At 47.7% G+C, this 24,272-nt stretch overlaps 1 protein-coding gene across 4 annotated transcripts in view; it reads right to left on the reverse strand.

Annotated features, from left to right (window-relative positions):
• Positions 1–24,272, reverse strand: part of DNAJC5G (DnaJ heat shock protein family (Hsp40) member C5 gamma) — a 188,950-nt gene that overhangs the window by 35,636 nt on the left and 129,042 nt on the right. For all 4 annotated transcript variants that reach the window (XM_086928154.1, XM_086928152.1, XM_086928153.1 and 1 more), the window contains exon 2: positions 22,873–22,991. In XM_086928154.1, coding sequence (XP_086784280.1) covers positions 22,873–22,985 — 113 coding nt within the window. In that variant the 5' untranslated portion in view covers positions 22,986–22,991. The remainder of the gene's footprint in view (positions 1–22,872; positions 22,992–24,272) is intronic.

Here is a 24,272-nt window from a genome sequence, read left to right on the forward strand (position 1 = left end):
GGGGGCTTTTCATGGAAAGAGGCAGCTGGAGTAATGCAGAGATGAGATAGGACCCTTGCAGACAGGCTCAGAACTGGGCACCTGAGAAGCCAGACGGCCTGTGACCACGCACCCAAGCAGGGGCCATCTGGCTCGCAGGATGAGCTGGATTGACATGAACCACAGATCCCTCTAATGCTAGAGTTTCTGCTAAATTCCGGTACACTCAACCTCGAGACAAAAGGGAAAGGGGCAGCAGAGTCCTGGTTTGCTATCAACCGAAAATCCTTGGTAGCTGCCACTGCTGGGTACAGTTTTTGTTTATTTAATACAATGTCTCATAAAGTGTGAGCCTGAGCAGCGGCCGGTGCACTGCTGAGAGAAGCAGGAGAACATGACACGAGGGTGGGGTGGGGGACACAAGAGCCCTGTGAGAGGGATCCAGCGGCAGAAACCAGTGTCCAAAGCGAGGGTGAGATGCAAACAAGGAACTGGACACTAGACGGCGCAATGCACACCTTATCTATAAAGAACATTCAAACAATGACATCACATTATGAAGACTTACAAATTGAAACACGGGGGGGGGGGGCAAGTCCCCCACATGATTAACTTGGATCAGAACCGTAGTCTCTTGTGAGAAAGTTAAGCAATAAATGGCCAGACTTATAAGGAGATTTGAGAAGGAAAACGAAGAGGGGTGAAAAGTATCTTATGCTCCATGCTCTGCGTCGCTGTGTATCACAGGCACAGGGAAGGTGGAGGGGGGGGGGGGGGGGGGGTTTAAAAGTAACGCAAGAAGCTGGACTTCAGGGGCGGTAAAGTGAAGCAGCCTCTGTAAAGACTCGTGCATAAAAAGAAAGCGGGAACAAACCAAGACCAAAATCTGGTCCTACTCCGCCACCTAGCGACAGGAACGGGAACCGTCGTTCACCAACAGCCTGTCCCAGTCTTAAAAGGCGCGGATTAATGACGCCAACGTGAGCCCAGACTCCTCGGGTCACAGCTGCAAAGGGCACAGGAAGGGATGCAAACCCTCCTCGCATCAATTTGGGATGCAAAAGTGCATTGGGCGCTAAGAAAATAGTGCTAAAGGTCGGGAGCAGTTCTGCCCCACGAGCACATTTACCATTCTCGAACAGCTGCAAGCGATGTGTGTTCTGTTGCATTTAGGGCTATTTCATAGCGTAAAATAAATCCTCGCACCCATTTTGTACGCGAGGTGACATTTTTGCTCTAAGAAATAGGGCTAAACACAGAATTACTCCTCACATAATTCCGTATAATCTCGCAGAGTTCCTCGGTAATAACGCTACAAGGAATTATGAGCGTAACGCCCAGTAAATCAAATTAATTAGTATAGCAACACGGTTTCTGCCACAGCCAGAAGGAATGCGGACCACAAGTCACTGAAAATTGGGAGAATGTCGAGACATGTTAGCTATTTTCGTTTTAAAGACAAGAGCAACTTGTGTAGCCTTTATTATCGTTCAGGAGGGAGGGAGTGAGTGAAGGCAGCATGGCTAATTAGTATCCTACTTATATTGAAGTAGGAATCTCGGGCATGACTTGGCTTCTGCTAAGGGTCTTTAAAAGGTTTCAATGATGATTTTTTGTGCGGTGGAAAGATATACAAGATAGAGGTGCTCCTAGTCACCCCAGGCAGCAGACTTTAAGACACAGGCCGTCTGCATGAGCGGATCACCAGATGAAGACTGGTGGTTACTATGAGCATGGGTGAACGTGGGCACCAGATCTTTCCCAAGAAGGTTGCTGGGGCTTGCGTGACCGGACTCTGTGGATCCCTTTGGCCCTTCACACATCTGTCTGTCACTCAAGCAGTCCTGCACTGGGCTCATCTTCCTGACTGAGACCTGGCTGAACGCCACCTCAGCACCAGACATCGCCATAGCCATCCCTGAGGGCTACAAGATCTCCCGCAGAGACCGCACCAACGGAGTTGGAGGGGGAATCACCATCGTCCACAAAGACACCCTCAGTGTCTCGGCCAACACCGACGACACCCTCACCACCGCCAAGCACATGCATTTCCAGATCCACACCGACCCAAACACGACCCTAAGGAACTCTCGTCTACAGACCACCGACCACGACCACAGTTCAGCGACACCATCGCCGACCTAGTCAGCACCCACGCCCTCGCCTCCACATACTACATCCTCCTCTGGGACCTGAACTTCCACCTCCAGAACAACAACGACGACGCCAACTCCACCGCCCTGATCGACAATCTCACCAACCTCAGACTCAAAATGCTGGTGACGACACCCACCCATGCCGCTGGACACACGCTGGAACCCATCTTCTCCGCAAGCCCTCACGTCTCCTTCAACCACACCACCGAACCCCAATGGACAGACCACAGATGTGTCCACTTCACCTTCAGAAAACCTACCACACACCACCACACCCAACAGCTGCCACACCGCTGCTGGGGCAAGGTCACCAAGGACCAACTGACTACCACCCTTGCCCTGAGACCACCTGCCGATCCCGACACCGCCGCCACCAACCTCAAACAGTGGATCAACGGCTGCGCCAACACCCTCGCCCCTCTCAAGATACCCACTACCAACCACACCAACAAGAAAGCCGCCTGGTTCACCGAAGACCTCTGGACCTTCCAAGAGCACCTGCCGGAAACTGGAGAAGAAATGGCTCCACGACCGAACACCAGACAGCCACACAGACCACAAGAACGACACGCAGACACCACCAACTCATCAGGACCACCTTCAAGGACCGCCTAGACAACAACGCACACAACACCAAAGAGCTCTTCAGCATCGTGAAAGAACTCTCCAACCCCTGCTCCAACACCAACGACATTCCACCATCACAGGACCTGTGCGACTCCCTGGCCACCTTCTTTCATCGCAAGATCACCAACATCCAAGACCGCTTCAACTCAGACACCCCCACACCCACCACCGAGACCACCCCTGCGACCCGCACCAATCGCCTGACCGCCTGGTCCAACGTCAGCGACTAAGACACCATCAAGAGCATGAACTCCATCCACTCCGGATCCCCTTCCGACCCTGCCCCCACCACGTTTTCAACAAAGCCAGCACTACCATCGCACCCCACCTACGGAAAACAATCAACATCTCCAGCAGTACCATCGCACCCCACCTACGGAAAACAATCAACATCTCCTTCGAGACAGCAACCTTCCCGGAAAGCTGGAAGCACGCCGAGATCAAAGCCTTACTGAAGAAACCCAAGGCGGACCCTAAGGACCTAAAGAACTTCCGACCCATCTCCCTGCTCCCGTTCCCGCCAAAAGTGACAGAGAAGATAGTCAACAAACAGCTAACCCGCTACCCCGAAGACAACAACATCCTGGACCCCTCACAATCCGGCTTCCACAGCAACCACATCACCGAGACTGCCCTCATAACCGCCACCGACGACACCAGGATCCTGATGGACAAAGGAGAAACAGCCGCCCTCATCCTCATGGACCTATCAGCAGCCTTCGACGCGGTCTGCCACCGCACCCTATCAGCACGCCTCCATGACGCTGGAATCCAAGAGAAGACCCTGGCCTGGACCACATCCTTCCTCTCCGGGAGAACCCAGAGCGTCCGCCTCCCCCCCTTCCGCTCGAAAACCCCCGAGTTCATCTGCGGCGACGCTGTTCAACATCTACATGGAACCTCTCGCCCACGTCGCATGACAACATAACCTCAACATCTCCTACGCCGACGACACCCAGCTGATCATATCCCTCACCGAAGACCCCCACACCACCAAAGCCAACCTCCACAGAGGAATGAAGGCCGTCGCCGACTGGATGAAGGACAGCAGACTGAAGCTAAATTCAGACAAGACAGAGGTCCTCATCCTCTGGCCCACCCCATCAGCCTGGGACGACTCCTGGTGGCCCACATAGTTGGGCACAGCCCCGGAACCCACCGACAACGCACGCAACCTGGGGTTCATCCTTGACTCCACCCTCTCCATGACCAAGCAAGTCAACGCCGTCTCCGCGTCCTGCTTCAACACCCTCCGAATGCTCCGCAGGATCTTCAAACGTATCCCCTCCGACGAGAGAAAAACCGTTACCTAGGCCCTCATCACTAGCAGACTACTATGGGAACGCCCTCTATGCAGGAACAACAATCAAGCTCCTGAGACGACTGCAACGAATCCAGAACGCCTCGGCACAACAGATCCTCGACGTCCCCGACGCAGCCACATCACACCCCACCTGAGAGGCCTGCACTGGCTCCCGGTCCACAAGAGGATCACCTTCAAACTCCTCATCCACGCACACAAAGCACTACACAACTCCGGACCAACATACCTCAACGACCGACTCAGCTTCCACACCCCCACCCGCAGCCTCCGCTCTGCCAACCTCTCCCTCGCCACAGTCCCTCGTATCTGGAAAACCACCGCCGGTGGCAGGTCCTTCTACCCCGCCACCAAGACATGGAACGCTCTCCCTACCAGCCTACGACAGACCCAGGACCTGCTGGCCTTCAGCAGACTGCTCAAGACCTGGTTCTTCGATCAGTAGCAGCGCCCCCGCCCCTGCGCCTTGAGACCCTCACGGGTATGTAGCACGCTTTAGAAATGCTTTGATTGATTGATTCACAGGTCTGTAGATCAGAACAGGAATATGCAGGGCCACACCAAAGTCTTTAAAGTCTCAATATTCAGATACAGGCCTGATTAAGTAAATCTACTGAGTAATAAAGGTTTTGTCTGATGGACAGTTCTTTGTGTTTTTCAATTCCAGTATTAATCTCAGATAACGTATAGTAATGGTTGGTGTCTAGGATTATGTACATGAACCCAGCATTCAGCAGGAGGGGTGAAGCATGTGTATTGAAGTGTCTATGCGGATTAACCCTGGAGGCCAGGAGCCTCACCTCAGAGAGGACTGGGGGGACAGCGATGAGGATTCGAATGTCCGTATGACTGTGGAAACTGTATGCCAGCCCAGGGGAGAAAAGGAACTTCAAATATCAAAGTAACAACATTTACTGGAAAAGAGTGCTTTTTCCAAGGACACTTTGAGGAACAGTTGACATAGCTGATAAGATTTTACACACTGGGACTTTCCAGGTAGGAGAAATAGCCTTTATCGCGTGCCAAGCAGTCCAAACAGATACCGGTTTGCACTAACCCAGAAACTCCCTGCATGAGGAACTAGAAGGAAAGCAAAACCAGTGTGTCTGAACTACTATCAACGCCTTTCACCAACAGCAGGAACCCAAAGAATGCAGGAGTACAATTAGTATGAATGTAAACATAAAGCGGAAAATGTTGCAAGCTATTTCCACTCAATTATAAATGCAGGTAACACACTGTTTTGGCTCCGAGGTTTGTAAGTGAGCTGCTGAGATATGTTCAAGTGCTGCAGAAGTTTCCAGTCTCCTAGTAGCAGAATATTCAAGCTTTCACTGATTTCTTAAAATCTAAATGGTTCTACAGTTCAACAGCCACAGTGACGAGGACCAGGGCCCAGACACCTCCTGTGAAAGTACATCCACATCCCTTCATTGCCTGAAAAATCAGCACTGGGAAGTTCCAAGAGAAACCAAAGCTACCAGAGAATTCAGATGTTAACGGGAACAAAGAAAACTATCTACTAAAGTGAGAGATCATACAATCAAGCAAGAGAGGATTAGTAGCACAAACGAGATAATCTCGGTCTGCTCATAGAAGTTGTGATGAGACAAGAAGATCATGATAGGTAGCGTGACCATTTTGATCTAAAACAAAAAATAAAACAAGCAAAGGAGACCCCAATACTGAATAGAACATAGGCGTCAACGAGAAGCCACAAAAGAACAAGCTACTTACCTTCCATAACGCTCTTTCTGGTAGATAGACCTACTAGCAGCAGATGAATCATCTGGTGAATACCATTAGGCGCTAGACTTGATTTAGAGAATTTTCTCAGCAGTTCCCTTGTATGTCAGTAGGCAGCTTTTTGCAGCTCCGCCTCACGTCTGTCCTGCCCGAATGTGAATTTGGCCCCCACCTCCATGTATGGATGTCCGCTTCTTTTCAATACCTTCTCAGCATGTGAAGCCTGGGTAACCAGATTGTGCCAGTCTGCAGATCTCTAAATCAGAATCTTATTATTATTAGTATGGACTACCTAACTCCATCTATAAAACGAGCAGGAGGGTGGGTTGGTGAGGAATTTGAAGTTGGACATAATACCCACCAAAAAGACCAATACCAAAAGGTAAGTAACTTGTTGCTCTGATGGATACTTCTAACCACGGATTCTTCACCTTCTGAATGGCTATCAAAGCAGTACTTCCCCAGGTGGGGGGGGGGGGTCTGTGGAATGACGGACCAGGAAAACCTGCAGGGCAGAATGGGCAAAGGGCCCTTGCCACCACATGTGGCGTTCAAACTAGTAATTCTTCGTGAACGTGTTATGGCCCACGTAGCCGCCTTCAGATGTCCAACACTGGCACTGGAAGTAGAAGCAGCCTTTGCACAAATGGATTAATCCCCGTTGGGCTTCTGGCAGCTGTTTCTCGTCCAATCCTCAGCAGATTTTGATGCATAGAACAATCCATCTAAAGATTATCAGGTTCTGCACAGCTTTTCCCTTCTTCGCCCTCAGAGAACCCTACAAAGATCTGATGATCCACCCAATGTTCCTTGGTGTGATCAATGTATAAGCTCTGAAATCTCTTAGGATCTAAACAATAGTCTTGCTTCCTGTTTGGATGGATAAGGTGGAGTGAAGAAAGCTGGGAGGGTGATACTGCCCTATGTGGAAAGGCGTGACAACCTTTGAGGGATGCTGCTTGTATTCTAAGCTGCAGCTGGTCCGGAAAGAAACTGGTGTACGGTTGCTGCATGGATATTGTGTGCTATTCACTCAAGTGGAGCACGGAGGTCATTGCTATGAGGAATGAAGTTTCCAGGGAGAGCTTTTAGAGAGCAGCTGTGGACTGGCTCAAATGGTGTGCATATGAGGAAAGCGAGAACAAGATTGAGGTCCAACTGGGGCATCACAAATCAGGTTAGCAGGAACACGTGAATGCTTTCTTTGAGAAAACACATCACAACAGGTAATTTAAAGAAAGGCGGCTGATCAGGTAAATATAAGGAGGCTGAAAGAGTGAACAATTAACCCTCAACTGCTGCCACAGCAAGGCATTGCTAGGCTAAATATGAAAATAGAAGGTAGTCAGACAACTGTGCCTGTAAAGGCTGGATATTTCAGGCGTTCTTTCTAAACTATCCAGCCTTTATAGGCACAGTTATTACAACAAGCTTCTACCAGTACTCTGGGTGGATTTGTTTGGTGGAGGGACACTTGGCTGTCAAAACGACACACTACTTTGGGTGGGAGTTCGAAAGCAGTCATCTGCCGCTGCTTAGTCTCCAAGCATGGAGGAGTAGACTTTGCAGGCTTGGGTGCAGAACTGTGCCCTGCTGCTGCAATATCAGGGTCTCCTGAAGGGGCAGCCTAATGAGAGGAGAAACAATTATGGATACAAAATCTGGGTTAGAGGATCGCCTCTCCCCCAAAATGGAGCCGCTATGATGACTTGGGCCCGGTCATTTCTGACCTTTAGACCTTAGGGCAGAAGAGCTAGTTGTGGGAAGGCATACAGGAGTCCCAAACTCCAAATGAAGCAAAAGGGGTCTCTCAGTGAGATCAACCTTGGGAATGCAAACATGCAAAAGCTTGGACGCTGCACATTCTCTACACTAGCATAAAGATCAAGCTAGGGTTCTCCCAACGAATGCCCTGTGTCACCTCCTAGTGCAACCGCCATTCGTAATTCACTAAGCAACGTCAGCAACTTTGTCCACCCTAGCGTTTCAAGATCTTGCCAGGTGCTGTATGAACAGAGATGGCCCGGCGATTTAGACACTTCCAAAAGGTGAACAGCCTCTTGACACAGAACACACAATGCCACTTTGCCCTATTTGTTGCAGTACCACAAGGATGCAGTGCTATCCATGAGAACCTGCAGCCATTGCCCGTTGATAGACAGGAGGAACGCTTGCAGTTACAAACGATCTGCAAACAACTCACACAAGTTGATACAGAAGCGGGCTTCAACCGGAGTTCAGATCCCTCTGATCTCCATCTACCCCAGATAATCTCTCCAACTCAGCAATGATGCATCAGTCACAACCATTAGCTCTGAGTGGGGTAGGGAGAAGGGTCTACCACCACTACTGCAGAGCCTTTGGAGTCTCCTCTGACACCTGGATGGAATCTGAAAATGTTCTGTTGGTGCTGACCCCACAGACTTCAGATTCCACTGGAGAGCCCGAATGGGACACTTGGTGTGGTCCACGAGTAGTACGCAGGAGGTCAAGAGGCCTAGATGCCTCAGAACAGCTCTCACTGAAACCCAGGTTTAAGGGTTGAAACATCTGGAATGTCTTGGACTCAGTGAAGTGGAGGGAAGGCTTAGAATAGCGCCATGTCCAGGATGGCTCAAATGAAGAGAAGTGTCTAAGAATCAGGTGTGATGTCAGCACAGTGATGGAAAATCCTTGTGATGTCAACTGGTTGGTTGTCATCTGGAGGTGGCCCACCACAGGCAGCCGTCAAAATATGGGAAGACTGGTATTTTCAACCTACGAAGATGGGCAAAGACCACCACCATCACTTTCATCAACACCCGAGGCAAAGGTAAGCATGTAGAGCCTGTGGAACTTCAGGACAGGGATTTAAAAAATAAATACATTTTATGGAGGTTTATATAGCACAAACTTGACCCAAATGTATCGGGTATCAGAGCGCTTTACACTAGCACCAGTCGCATTACATGAAAACACATTAATTTTTGTTAGGCACAGGGAGATAAAGTGATTTGCCCAGAATCACAGTATGTTGCGCGTCCTTGCCGAACCGGTTCCCCAGAATCAAGGTCGACCGACCTAGCCGTTAGGTCAACTTCTCTGGAAATAGGCGTCCTGCAGCCAGAATACTACCATCAAGTCTCCTGGATCCAGGGCAGACCTCCAATATGTGTTGTGGTGTGGGATGCATATCGAAGGTGTGGAAAGGAAGGGGAGGGCGTATCCATTCTGGACAATTTGGAGCTCTGACTGTTCTGAGGTGATGCTCTACCACCAGTGGAGATCAAAGGTGACGAGACCTTCAACCTGGCTATCGTGCACCACAAGGGGCAAATTAAAACAGTCTTGCAGCGGCCACGGACTGGAGGCCTGGGGTTTGGATAGTTTATTGTCCCTTCGGGACCTAGATTATTGCTTCTGGCTCGAAAGGCTTGGGAGGCCTGTTGCTACTGCTGCAATGTGGGACACTGCCTCTGCTGAAATACCCTTCCGAAGCCTCAAAAGGGGAAAAATGCTTGGGGATACTGCTGTACATGCAATGCAAGACCAAGGGAATGGCTTTTTTGCTTCTCCCTGAAGTGCTCCAAAGCAGACTGCCTGGTCTTTGAAGAGATGTGTGCCATTCAAATGGAATGTCCATCAGGGATTGATGGATGCACCTGGAAAATCCTGTTGAAGGGCTGAAGCACCACACTTTTCCCGAATGCTCTACCCAAGTAGTCAGGAGTGTTCAGGCCCAATAATTTGAAGCGTCCCGATCACCTTGAAGAACATGCTGTAGGATTGGCTCGGAGGTCTAATGGGACTGCTGCCAGGATCTTTGCCACCATGTCTCAATGCTTCCTGCTATCTACCCAGAGGGCAAACTAGTTCACTGAACAGAGGGCAAGGCTAGCAGAGGAGAACATGTGCTTTTTGAATGTTTCTAAGCATTTCAACTGAGCCTGGAGCATGGTTGGGAAAACATTTAGGTTCTGCCTTTTCATAGATGCCTGAACTACCAGGGTTTCTGGTGTAGGGTATTGGAGGAGAAGGACAAGATATCCTGGAACAGGTTTCTTTGTCTGTCCTTATTGCAGGACTTCAGGGGTGTGTGTGTAAGTGAAGGACCTCCGCTGCCCTTCTCATCACCATTTAGAAAGAGGCAGACTCTTAGGTGGCTGGAGTAGGAGAATATAAGCCTGTGTCCGGAAACGTAGCAAGCCCAAAGGCACTTTGCATGTCCGGAAAAAGGTTTTAATCATCATAAATAGGACTGTCTTTATAATTGTGTTTAGACACATCATAATGGAGCAGAAGCGCTTCTGAATAAGAGTATGCTAGAGGAAAATGAGGGTTGTAGCTTTGGTGGAGGTTGCAACAGTTTTGCTTCAAAGTCTGAAAGAACTATTGGGATACCCACCCAACGATGACTCTCAGGGTTCCAGAGTCTGTCCTGGTGCGACAGGGAGCACTGGGATTGGCGCCAAGCTCCAGAGTTGGATCTGACCCCTGTGAGAGAGTGGCTCTATATATACTGGACCAGAATAAGGTACAGTGTGTATAGAGTCCACCAACCCCAGAGGTATAACAGATGTTAAAGTCAAGGCTGACCTTACTCTCAAAAGTGGTAGCTTGGTCGAGCAGTAAGGCAGTACCGGAGGACAGTGTAAAGCATTTGTTGTACACACTCAGTCAGCAAAAGGTTTCACACACTCAGACTGAACTCCAGGCCAATTGTTTTTATATCAACAGATATAGTTGTTTTATTTTTAGAACCAACAGGTATAAAAATATACTTTTCTCGAAATGAGTACTCATGTAATCCCCTCAAAAACTCATTACAGACTTTCCCCCGTGGTTTAGCATTTTTCGTTTTTATAATTTTTTACTTTGGTTTAGCGTAGCTAAATGTTCATATCGGCAATTATATGACTGTTTATTTAGAAGCACAACGGTCACTAAGCTTTGAGAGCAGTTTCTCAGCCTTGTGTTTGTCATTTTTCTTTTTCTTTTAAACATGACAAATGTGTTAACGCTGATTTTTATACATGTGCTAATGCGGTCTTTTATAGCAATAGTTTAAAGTAACTGTGCTAAACTAATAAAAAACCTCAAACCTCAAACCTCATACTCATGTAATTACTTTGCATAGAGGCAATAAACTTTGTGAACACAATAGATACAGGGGTTGCAGCAGGCAACACAATTCTAAACACACTATAGCATTGAGCTCAATGGGTTGTCCTATAAAAGTACAGTTGATTACTTGGTCAATTACTTTGGTATTTCTAGAACTGGATCCTAGGTTCAGTCCTGGGGGCTAAGCTGAAACCAATTTAGTAAAATCGTTTTAGTTATTGTAGGGATTTTTCAGGAATATAAAGCGGTTTTAAAAGTTCACACGTAGAAATTTTTCAATGAAAATCTAGCAATGTTATCCAATGGGAGAAGCAGGTTGCAGGTAAAGTACGATCTCGTTACTTTTGTAATCCAGTACTGGGCTCCTGGGTCCAGCGCTGGGGTCTCAACTTAAAACAGGTAAGTAATTGCGTTTCAGCATTTCGTATGATTTTTAAAGAATATTTCAAGTTTTCAAAAGTAGACAATTAGAAGAAATTTCATAGAAAAGCAGACAATGGATTCCCACGGAGAAAATACCGATTACTAGTAAACTCGGTAAGGATAACTTTTAAGGTTCAGTACTGGGCTACAAGGTACAGTACTGGCTTCTCCCCTGATCACAGGTGAGTACTTTGGAATTCAGGTGATGTTATATGAATATTTTTAGTTTCCAAAACTTCACACTTAGAAGATTTTTTGAGTCAAACCAGTCAATGTTATCCAATAGCATGTGAGTTATCGGTTTCCAGGTGAGTACTTGGCTGGTGAAGTTAGGGTTCTGGGCATAGACTCAGGGGTCCCCCAGGGTCAGGTAAGTACAGTTGGCTCACCCTCAGCGGCACAGGGGCAGCCGGGTGCAGAGGTAGTTAGGCCCAATGTTATCCAATGAGGGAAAGGGGGCCTCGGGTTGGTGGCTGCTGGAGCTCGGCTCCTGGTCACTTGCTCAGGGCAAAGGGGGAAGTAGGATAGGACAAAGGTGGCACCGCCAGCGGCACTCTGGCACCTGGGTGCAGGGTGCTTATGAGCCGTCGGGAGCTCAATGTTATTCAATGGGAAAGGTAAAAGGTGAACAAAGGCTGCAGGCTCCGGCATGAAGTCTCTCCAGGGGCGACCAGCACTTCGAGCGGTAAGTTGGGATCTTGGATCACAGGTAGGTACCCCAAAGGAAGGCACAGGGGGCTGTAGGGTGCAGGGGTGTCTTTGGGTGTCGGAAAAGCTTACCCTCAGCTGGTCTCGGTTGGGGTGCCCCTGGTTCTGAGTCTGCAGGCGTCGTCTGGTTCGTCAAGGAGGGTCTTCGGGCACTGACTTCAGGTCCCAGTCGCCGGGGGGACGTCCTCGTAGTCTTGGATCACTCAGGCACGGGTCGGGCTCGGCGATGCAGAGTGGGTTGGTCCGGAGCTTCCTGGCTGGCACCAGGGGTGTTGTTGCAGCAGAGCCTCTGCTGATGGGAGTCCCAATCTTTAAGAGAGTCAAGGCAGGCAGGTCCTCTGGGTGTCCCAAGATTGCTGTCCGCAGGAGTCGCCTGGATTAGGCAGGAACAGGTTCCAGGATCGACAGGACGGTAGGGCTGGGGCCAAGTCAGTTGTGGTCGTCCTGTTAGCAGCAGCACGGCGGGTCTTCGTCTTCTTGATCTTCTTTCTTCTTTTCTTATTGGGATCTGAGGAAGGAAGGTTCAGGGAGCCCCTAAATACTGCATTTAGGGGCGTTACAGGTAGGGCAGGTAGGATAGGTCTCTGTCCTGGGGTGGGTACACCCCCTAGCCTGCTCCTCTCCTACGGGAGGGAGGCAGGAGCCTAGCTATGATTAGGCAGGGCTCCCCATCTTCAAGATGGCCGGAGCCCGGGCCGTGCTTCACCTCGTCTCCCCCACCTGAGGGGTGGGGTTGGCACAGGCTGGCACACCCCCTTCCTGACGTAGTTTTTCCCGCCAGTCTTCTCGCCAGAGTGGGGGTCAGGACTGGTGAGGCCCAGCTGCTGGGTACAGAACATGGTCTGGAGAAGCTCACAGAGGTGGGATGCCTTTGAAGCTTCCCCTGCCCATCCTGGGGGAGGAGACCTAGCACCTCGCCCAGGATGTACATTGTTGCAGGTCCAGGAGAGCAGGGGGCTCTCCACCCAGGGGTCCAGCAACAGGTCTGCTGTGTGGCAGCCTCTGCAGCACTCAGCCCAGACGTGGATTGTAGGTAAGGTTTTCAGGGGGCATCTCTAAGATGCCCTCTGGTGCATTTGACATTAAATCCCACACTGGCATCAGTGCGGGTTTAATGTGCTGAGAAGTTTGGTACCAAACTTGTCAGTCTTCAGTGTAGCCATTATGGTGCTGGGGAGTTCGTAATGACAACCTCCCAGCGCCATATACTCTTAATGGCATCACTGCACTTACAGTGCCCAGGAATGGCCCTGGGTACTGTAGGGGCACAGGGCTCATGCATCTGTGCACCACACCTCTGGCATAGGGCACCCAGCTAAAGGGGTGACTGAAGTATGCCAGGGCAGTGGGTGCTGTGGGCATGCCACACAGGGTTGTGTGTCATGTCGACTCTTTGTTTAGTTCTGTACTTAGACACTTCACCTGCAAAGGCAGTATGTTGTTGTAAGGGTAGAGGGCCCCAGAGGGTGGCACAATAAGTGCTGCAGCCCTAAGGGCTTTTCTCTGGTCACCATACCCTGGGTACCTAGGGTACCATTTACTAGGGGCTGACAGGTGGCCAGAGATGCCAATTGGGTTTTAGTTGTAACACAGTTTTAGGGAAGGAACACAGGCCCTGGGGACCGGGTTGACAGGAGCCCAGGGCACACTCAGTCAAAGCACATCAGCAGTTCAGAAAAAAGTGGGGGCATACCAATGCAAGAAAGATGGCACTTTCTCACAACCCCCATACCAGGTTTGTGGGCCACAGTCAGTCAGGGATGGCTCCGTTTGACTTGAGGTCCTCTCTGATCCCTAGGACCGAATGGCACTGAAGAGGAATCCAGTAGTATACCAAAGATCCACAACTAAGCATTCCTGAATTCTTTGATCTTTTGTAGTGTCGCTGATAGACTGGGGAACTTGGGCTACATCAGAACTTGGCTGGAACCGGTTTCGAAGATTGAGACTAAGTTTGAGCCCTGGGGATATTGGACATTTTGTGACTATGTGGTCACATACCTCAGTACCCCTGGGGGGCAGGTTAGGAAACCTGTCCAGTTACCAGTATGAGACCAGGCTGGAATACTGCATCTCCCTCACTGACTCCACCTGAGAAATGAGTATGTTTGATCAGGTCACTAGACGCCTCTTGAAAGACAACCCACCACCTCACTGCATGGTTCAAGGGGAGAATGGGCTGTACCTGATCAGGACTTCGGAGTGAAGCACCTGCTGCACAGACCTCTCTCTGGCCAGACCACCATTTGCTCGGCCTATACATCCCAACAGAGTTGATTTAGGTGGGAGACTCATGATAAACTTTAAGACAATTTTTAAAATTTATTTTAGCCCTACCCCACCTGAAATTGCCCCAGCTTCAAATAAAAGTCAATGGGCAAAATACATTCCCCTGATTTAGTTACCAAAATCTCCCACTTTTCTGTTCTTCTATGTTGGCATGTATGCCAGCCTTATTCCCCCTGTGCCCTGCTGCCACTTGTAATCACCCCAACAGGTCATTGGGGTATCCCCAGCAATCAAGTCACCCGGGGCAGCGTTTAGCATGATGGCAACATTTCAAGGTGGTCCGGCACAGAGCTCACTTAGAGTGCGCCCACCATCTAGGATGCCTGGGCAGGACATATTGTGACACTCCTGAGCAGTTCTAATTGACTGACCTTTCAACAGTGTTGAGGCTTCCCCCTCTTTGTTTCATCAGGCTGCTGATGCCTACACATACCTTGCTGGCAATCCCCATCATGTGCCCATACGTTGTATGGCATGTTGGAAACTGTATTTCCTTGCTCTAGCATGAGGCCTTTTTCCTGACAGCCACAACATGGACAGATTTTTTGAGGCTCTGAAACTAAAGCTAGTACACAGATTGAGGTTGCGCCATAGGACTCTTCCTAGAATTGTTTTGGGGGATTAATGAGGAGACTGAGAAACTTAAGTTCTCATTGGTTTGGTCATTGATTGGCATCACCTATGTTGTCACCACAATCGTCACATCTACAAGAGTGCACTTCAAGGAACTGGGCAAGATGGCTCAGGGGGCTAAAATAAAGTTCAAACTACTTGCGATTGCTGAATGTATTCTGGGCAAGCGTTCCGTGGATTTCACAATCAGCCCGGATGGAGTTGCCTTGGGCAAACTCAGCAAGGTTCTATCTGCTGATACAAGAATCTCTCTTAAGAGTAGGACTGATGTAGTTCTAGACCTTCTTCGGCTTTAGAAAGATTAGCATACATTTTTTTTACATGGCCAGCCTAACAATAGTGTCCTATAGGATGCAATTCCACAGGCTATCGATCTGTTCTGGCAAATGCAAGACCTAACTGAATGGATGTGGTTCCTAGAAGAGCGGGCTGAAGACAGTAACATTCATAGAATGTTTGCTCAAAACCTAAGTCTTTCTTCAGTGTCTGCCTACTTCACTGTGAATGGGGGGACAGTGGCCCCATTTAAACCCTTTATGGTGAAAGTACTGAACTTATGGGCAGACTCTGTACTATCTTCTTTTAAGCATCTGAAGTAATAATTTTCCCTGATTACAACTTGGCAGTAACACATCAGAGGGCCTCCTTCATTAATGTAAAAGATGTTAAGGGCCCTAGGACTCAAATACACCCTCATCTTTCCCACAAAACCTAAAATAGTCACCGATCAACATGCTCTTTACTTCATGGATCAAGACACTTGGACTTGGATGGAATACTACAGCTTTGGAGAAGGGTCGTATAGTCAACAGTCATCTCATTGCTCCTCCCACAGGCATCTCGCTAGAACTGCTGATCTGCACACCAACAAAACAACCCCTCGAGGGACACCCTCATTAAGGCAGTCTTGGGTGGAATGAAAGGTGGCTGGAACACTTAGGGTCAACAACATCCGTAACTTAAATGAAGCAGCAGATTTAACATCCGATGCAGAGTCCATGTAGTCTTTGGCATTCAGCAATTAGTGTTCCCTGCCAGTGATCACAACGCAGACCGACGACTTACTACAAGCCTTACAGCGGATAGATCCTTTTTTTCTGAAATGCTTTTCTCTCAATGTAGATCAATCCTAGTTATTATCAGACGATCAGATTAATGCATTAGCTTAGATATGCAGTTGAGGAACCAGATAACCTTAAAAGAGTGGGCCACCTCAGAGTGGCTTACTCGGATTGGGGGGGGGGGGTGTAGTCCTAAACAGCCCGCCCCCTCTTCTTCTGCATAGTAATTTTGCTTCCCCTGGGGTTTTGTAGCAGGAGGAGATCCCCATCACTGATTAGATACACAAATGTAGCTGCATCTGGCTCAACATAGTTGTGATCATCTGGCAGTGAAAGTGGAGCACAACATTAGTGATAAGGCTTAGTGTCTCCCATCACCGCCAAATGACAACTCTAGGAGGTGAAACCCCCATCTATTGCAATGAGGTGCCTTCCTTAGATTCTTTCATTGTTGATTGGACAGTCTTATCCTCACAATCTGTATAGAATTTGGAGGTGGTTGGTGGGTTAATTGTTCTTTTTATTGTTGTTGAGGGGGCAGAACGTGTTGAGCATACCCCCCACTTAGGGTCCACTACAAAGTTTACTCAGTTATCTGATGAGGTAAAGCGCAGCTGATTGTTCTTCAGCATAATATTGCTCATACATCCTTATAGCAATTTTCAGATTCTGACCTGGATTATTCGGGAAATGAGCTCCCCTAGTAAGCGGTACTGGCGGTGGGTGGGGGGGGGGCTAACCGCAGAAGATGGCGGCCACTTGAGTGGAGAGCTCCCGGGCCCGAAATGAGCAAATACGATATCCTGCAGACATTGGGATGTCATCTCCCCATGTTAACATGTCCAGTGGACGTCTGATGGCAGCTGCGGCCTCCAGTCGCTTACGGTGGTCTGGTAGTGAGTCCGAACGGAACACTGAGGCTGCAGCCCCGATGGCCGCATGGTGGGCCCGACATTGCTGGGAGCATCTTGTGGTACTGGGCACCCCTGGGGGCTGTCTGGGCTGGGCCTGTTGTCGCCTGCTCTAGCCGAATTTGACCCGATCTGGACACCGTGGGGGAGCAGACATGGAAGCCATTTTGCGAGTCAGAGGCTGGTAGTGGCTGCGGGCCAGGCAGACGCTACACCATCAACAGAGACAACGTAGTCCAAGGCGTGGCCCCATGGTCTATAAAGGTGGCAATCCTTGGTCCTGATGAATAGCCTTGGGGTAGGGTTTGAAACAAGTAGACTGTAGGAATACAAGTCCATGAGTTTCAACTTTCCCCATTTTTAACCATACCAGATAGACTGTACAAATAAAATATTTTTCCTACTAGCCAGGTATTTTTAATCTTCCACTATCCCCCCCTCTCAATTTGTCTTTTCATTTATTATAGACATCAAAAAAGTGCTCCCACATAACTCGTAGGTCGCAGCATTCCCTGCTCCAGAGCAGAACAGAAATACCCCAATGATGAAGCATGCCACCAAGGGGACACCCTAGTGGGTGAGGGTTATCTAAAGAAAACTTCCTGTTTTTCAAATAACACCGGAAGTGGAAAGGAAGTCCCAAAAGCCTGATGCCCATTAACCAGACTGTCCCCTTTGAAAACCAATCCAGGTGCCATCCCCTAAATTCAGATATTTGGGGATTCAAGTATACAGAGAGACACAGGCTCTTCTAGAAGGGAATCTTCAGAAGGCGATCATCTCCCTCCATTCTCAGGTTGCCTTTTGGACTTTGCTCCTGCTCTCTGTGACTGGCCGCCTGGCCATCCCCAAAATGGTGAGGCTTCCAAGCCTACTCTATTTGCTCGTAAATGTAACAGTAGTGATACCGGACCAATATTTTAAGTTCCTGAATACCCGAATAGACTTGGTGTGGGGGTCCGGCAGGAGGTGCATCAGTCTTGCTAAGCGGCAGCTGGCATCAGCATGCAGAGGGTTGGGAGCACCAGACTTTAAATCTTATTGCTTTTCAGGCAAGCTGCTGCGGCTCTCCTATTGGCTGGCCAGAAGCAACTATCATGCGATAGATTACATGCAATGCACGATTACACTGGGAAAATTGCACAAATTGCTCTGCCCTTGTGCACCCTCATTGTTCCTCACACATGCGTGTATTGTACGATATGTCAGACAACACTGGGCCCCAGGTGGGGTGGAACCAACAACACACAAATTCATACAGTCACTACATCTATGGGTCAGGGCAGGTATTGCATACGCTGGCTGTACAGAGGACTTCGCGCCCAACAGTGGACATCCCTGGCTACCTTGATGGCCCGATAATTCCGAGACAAGGAATAGACCTTTTTCCTTGAATTTGCAAAAAAAACAAAACTGCAACTCATTCCAACTTCTACAGTTTTCTATTTTGCAATGCACATATCTTACTCCACAAACTCCACATCATATTGCCTACTGTTTCTCCAACATGACCCAGATTTCCTGAACAGGATGCAGACCCGATGCAAATGCTGTGGGCTTGCCCCACCCGATCCTCATACTGGGCACAGATTGGAGTCTTTAGAAAATCAATAAAGATTATGGTAAAAAATAAAGTAAACAGTACTTGATATACTCCACACTCAAGAGCCACAGAGATCATATGTTGGCTTTTATAGGAAGTACATTTAAATACGACTAGGTGAGCTAAGCTATAAAAGGAGGAGAATTTGGTGAGCACTTTGTGGCTAACAGTCTTTTTGGACACCAATGGTCGATTTACTCTGGTTAGGAGTGCAATAGATGGGTTGCATTTATGCCTCCAATGTGAACAGCAGGCATTTCAGGTCTCGCTCAGATTGGGTAGTCATCTTTTGGATTTTTTTTGGGTGGGGGCGAGGGGGTATTACAACTCCTTGGTTATATGCAAAACAAAATGTTTAGCAAACGGTCAATAACAGTGGTCGTTGGTAGACTTCTGGCATGGCCGGCTCTATGGCAGTAGAGCTTGAAGGACACTGTTTATAAATAAAAGCTGCGGCTGATCCTAGTGTGTCCAGCAGTTTAAGGCAACAACACAAATGTCAAGATAACCATGGTGAATAATGTTCCTGCTGGAGAGAGAATGTAGTCTTGTCTAGTGGCAGTTTTTACTTATAGTAGCGCACAGCGTTAATATGCCTGCTGCAGAGAACATGTACCATGCAGACCACAGAACAGTATTTTGAGTGTATAGTTTAGTGGGTTACTGCTTTGGTCAAATACACCTTTTTGTTACTTGCAGTTCATAAGTTACAATCCTAAGATAGAACAGTGACCTATGAACCGTAAAAGAGCTGCATGCAAACGGAATGATATAGGTTAGAACATTGTGTCTGCACCCCCCAGTCTTCAATTATCCAGGTTTCTAAAAAAAAAATTTCTAGGTAGAAATATATTCCTTATTTTTAATTTTTTTTTTCAAAAAGCCAAGCCCAAGCACTGTGGTACTTTTTAAATCCTGAGTTTATGCTTCCCCAGACCAAACACTTAAAATATCCGGCCTACTAGTATGGATGACAAGTGATACATACAACAATGAGGACTACAAATTGTAGGAAACATTTCCCATTGGCTGGTTTACATGTGTATGATTCATTGTCTCTGTATATTGTACGTGCAATGTAAAGTGCTCTGAAACCCTACACTGGCATGAGTAGTACTACAAGATAAAAGAAATCCTTTTGAGAGGAGCTATACAGACATGAGGGGCACCGTTGGAGGGTGGTAGTGAAGGAATCTGTGGAGAAAGAGGTCATGGGAGGTATCAAAGATTGTTGTACCAGGTGCCCCCAGCGTGAAGGCCGGCCCGACTCCTGGTGAGTTATGAATCCAACCGCAAGACATTACTTGTTCTATTTTAGCTAACATATGGCAGGCTTGATCACATTCTTGGCAAACATGCAGGGTTAGGTTACACAAGTTGCAAACATAGAAAAGAACTTCTGACCATAGCCTGTTGGAGCTCAGCGTAAATTGGGGCAAGCTCTCCACCCTGAGTCCCACATGGAAATTGCAACCTGTGCAGTTGGAGGATCCAGTTTTCAGGACATTTTTAGAAAAGTAAAAAAAGATTTCCCATAGAAATAGACCTAACTGCTGCATTCTTTTTTGATTAAGTAAGAAACGCAAAGGGGACTAGCATTCAAGTCACAGCTGATGTTTGCAAGACAATTGAAAACAGAGTCGACAAGATACAGAATTTGCATTTACAAGTAGAACAAGAAGGTGCTAGAACTGTAGAGGGGCAGGCAGCACTAATGTAAGCAAAAACAAAACACCACTCGGGATTGCTTCAGCAGGTGAAGTGCATGGACTACCATTTTTATTGTGCCAAAACTCACAAAAGTAGACTTCCAACGTTGTTGGGCTGTCCACGGGTTGAAGTTTAGGAACAACTCATTAGGGAACCTCCTCCTACAATTTGCAATGAGGAAGACCCCCCTTGGCTACAATGGTCTTCCCATTGAGTTTATAAAATCTATGCTACATTATTAAGTCCTCGACTGGATAGTCTATTTTTCACAACAGGCAGGCCACTAACCACCCATAATTAATGGGGCCATTAAAATGTCAATCCCCAAACCAGGTGGAGACTCGAAGCGTATCCCTCCTGATAGGATGATCTCAGTCCTGAATGCAAAATACTTCATAAACTATTAGCAAATAGACTCCTACCCCTACTCCCTGGACATAGCTCCCTATTTCATCTATGACAACTGTTTGGTAATCTAGAAGCAGCTCCGCAATACAAGGTGCCTCACCCTAAACCTTGGAAAGGGTCTTTGATAATGTAAACTGGTGATATATTCTTACAGTCCTAAGGAGGTTTGTGAAGTGCTTAGGACACATTACCTTAGATTCGATCCACATTAGCACTGAGACACGGCAGGAGTACCTGTTACGCCCACACCGGTCCTTTGCTTTAATCAGAACCTGTAGCAGCTATGATCAGGGATATTGGTGAAGCTTAGGGTCTCATAATTAGAGGCATTACCCACACCACTATATTATACGCTGATGGCATCTTGATATAGGTTTAAGTAGCAAATACCAATTTATCTAGTGCCCAGTTGGCCTCCCGGAAGATCTTCCCTCTAAGCGCAGCACTGGAGCCAATGCCCCATGCACTGATCCATGGAGGGCTGCTCTGTGGAGAGCTGCGCTGTGAATATCATATGTTTTGATGTATGGGTATTAAAATCAGATACTAACTTACTGGACAGGAATATAGGAGTGGCTATTCACTTCCTGCAGTTACAAGTAATATTCTTGTCTTCACTTTCACTTGTGGGTAGAGAAGCAAAGGTGAGGATGGTGGTGTTGCCGTGTCTCCTTTACTAGGTTGCTAACCTCCCTATTCTCCTTAGGAGAACCTTCTGTGAAATAAATGACCTTTTAGGCAGTTTGATACAGTGGTCAGATAGGCATGCGGTAGCCTTACAGAAACTACAGTTACTGACATATAAAGGGGGTTCAGGTTCCCCAGATTTTGAAGATTACTACATTGCGGCGCAGCTGCAATCAGTGGCCCAATTGATTGGCGCAACTCAACCTGTCCGAAGCGGGATCCTCGATAACCTAATGGCAGAAGGGAAGGATATGAATAATCTGCTTCCCTGAAAGAAAACCCTCGAAGGACTCTCCCACACTTGTCCTAACCGTATGTGCTTGCCTGCCTGCAACAGGCCTTCTGGCTGTTCCGCTAGACAATATCCCCCACTCAACAACATTTAGAAGCCTCCAAAACCATACAGGAACCATTAGAAGGAACGATCTGGGAGGAGTTTGGGATCACCATGATTGATCTTTTTCATAAGGGTGCCCTTGCAGACTGGAAACCATTACCCAACAGGTGTGGGCCTTAAGGTAAACCAAGGCCTAAGTGAAAGCTGTCAAGACCTATTTGGGTATAAAACGTGATGAACCGCCAACACATGCTGCGTTACATGCCCCTCACACAGTGGAGGCAGTAGGCTCAAACTATAGTAGTGGTACAAAAGGGGGTGGTGATGGACGGAGCATCTGAACCAATCAAACACTAAAACCCAGTCAACAGATCTGGGTTTAATCCATCACCGTTCTTTAGCCCACTCTGCTACCCCAGTTCAGACATGACCATAGGCAAATCAGTCTGACCCTGTGCCTCATGGGAACAGTCCAGCCCGAACTGCCAAGTCATGCCATCCCTGGACCGGAAACAAGCTTCATAGGACCGGTTTCTGGCATTACAGCCGTCTTCAGCCAGGCTTGCTTGAGATGTATACATCTAGGGATGTATACATCTAGAGATGGAGCCAATATGACCAGAGTATATATGTATACATGTCGCTTCTTTCGATGCTGGGTCACTGCTCTGAATGGCGCCTCATTCCAATTGAAAAAGGGTGCCATGGTTCTGAAGTCTGGTTTGGTGGGATGAATCTCATTCTTCTTTTTACAGGATTCATGTGACCCCCTCTATGTCACTATTGAATTCTGGACTGGGTGGACTGCAGTAGTTCTTCAATCATTTCTGTGCCTACTTAACTCAATAAAAAACACAGCTTAGTTAAACATTTGCTCCATTAGCTTAGTAAGTCTAGCTCAAATCTAAAGCAGAAACCTTTGACAAACTCCCAGGACTGGTTAAGTGTTCCCATGCCGCGCAAGATTAGTTCCAGGTTTCCCTCCCCTCAAAAGAGGACATATCGCAGGAGAGACTTTCCCCAGAGTACCTTAGTGAGATCTGAGAGCGCGGGTCCCACCTGCCTCAACCCCTAGTCTTACGCCAACTACCATAGAGTGTACTAATTAAGAGAAGTGGCAACAGGAAATCCACTTCCACCAATGGGAATACGTCACATCCTAAGCTTTACCTGTAAGACTTCTTGATGTCATCTGCAGAAGCACCTTTCTCCAGTCCTAGTACTTTGTAGAGACTTTCCCCTGTCCGGGACATCTTTCGCGTGGGTTTCGGGGGCTCGGCCATCTTGCTCTGTGAGGACGAGTCAAATAATAATGTCTTAGCAAACAGAATGGCCAATAATGGGACAAACAAGTAGGATTAGCTAAACGTACGTAGAATATTTCAAGTAAAATCAACAAAGCATAGGATAAGCTCTCCAACAACCCAACCTGATTGAGTAAACCTGTGATGCGGTTAGAAACAAAGAAAATAATGTTTACTAATATGGCTTGGCTGCATTCTTAACAGTGGCCAAATATTAGCAGGTTTCCTGCAAGCTGGGACCGACCAAAGCAGAAAAAGCAGCAAGCACAGGCTTGGTAGAAGTGCACAGAGGGGATTTTGCGCGACATCTTTGGTGGTTCGAAGGTTAAAGTATAGAAGCTTTAAACAGAATTGGGTCCTTCCACCTTTCCCATTAGTAAAAAATACATTGTGAATAGATGGTAGTGAGATGTCTCCTCATATCCATCCCAATGAATGTCTCAAATGACAAGTGTGAAAGCATGGTTGATCATCGCGTCTGGTGCAGGTTTCCAATGACACCTCCACAGACATTTGAATCCTGCTCATAAGGAGAGAGTTTAGACCACCTGGTCAAGACCACATTTTAAACACTCACAAAAGAGATTGTCTTCCACTAATCCAAAATAAACCCTTTGAAGGCTCTTTTCTGCTACCTTCATCCACATGCATCTTATTTTTGTATGTTCTTTGCTTTCGAAAAACATGAATTTCCAGGAAAAGCACGTGTGCCAGGCACCCAGCACATGCGAGTGATCTCACATAAATGATGTTCTGATTGTTTAAACATCTGTTACCAGAAGGTTGTCTGATGCTGAAGAAGAGATTGGAGGACTAGCAGCAAGGTTCAGATGTGAGAAGTATTGAAACATTTCTCTTGTAATCTTAAATCGGTTGCCAGCAGTAGCTCAAGTGAGAGGTGATTACATATTGTGGGACCGGAGGACAAGGATCACGCTCTCGGCTCCTCTCATCTGCCGGAACTGGCATACTACTAGGTGTAACTAAGATTCAGAACACAATACTGTTTTAAGAAGTCATGCTTTTGAGTTTTTCTAGCAGGGGCACCGAATTCCATACCCAGTGTGATGTTCTGCATAGATCGCTTTAATATGCACCGTGGTAGACGCAGATATGAACTGTCAAGACTTCAGAAAAAGAGACCTAGTTATGAATGGCTGCCCCAGAAAACATACAATTTCACTGCAAAAAGTCTTGCCAATTACCTTTTTGGATGGACCACCTAGAGCACATAACAATAGTTTAGCAAAGGGTGTTAGCTAGCAT

This window comes from Lissotriton vulgaris, chromosome 6 (assembly GCF_964263255.1).
Source record: "Lissotriton vulgaris chromosome 6, aLisVul1.2, whole genome shotgun sequence".
NCBI classification, from domain to species: Eukaryota; Metazoa; Chordata; class Amphibia; order Caudata; family Salamandridae; genus Lissotriton; species Lissotriton vulgaris.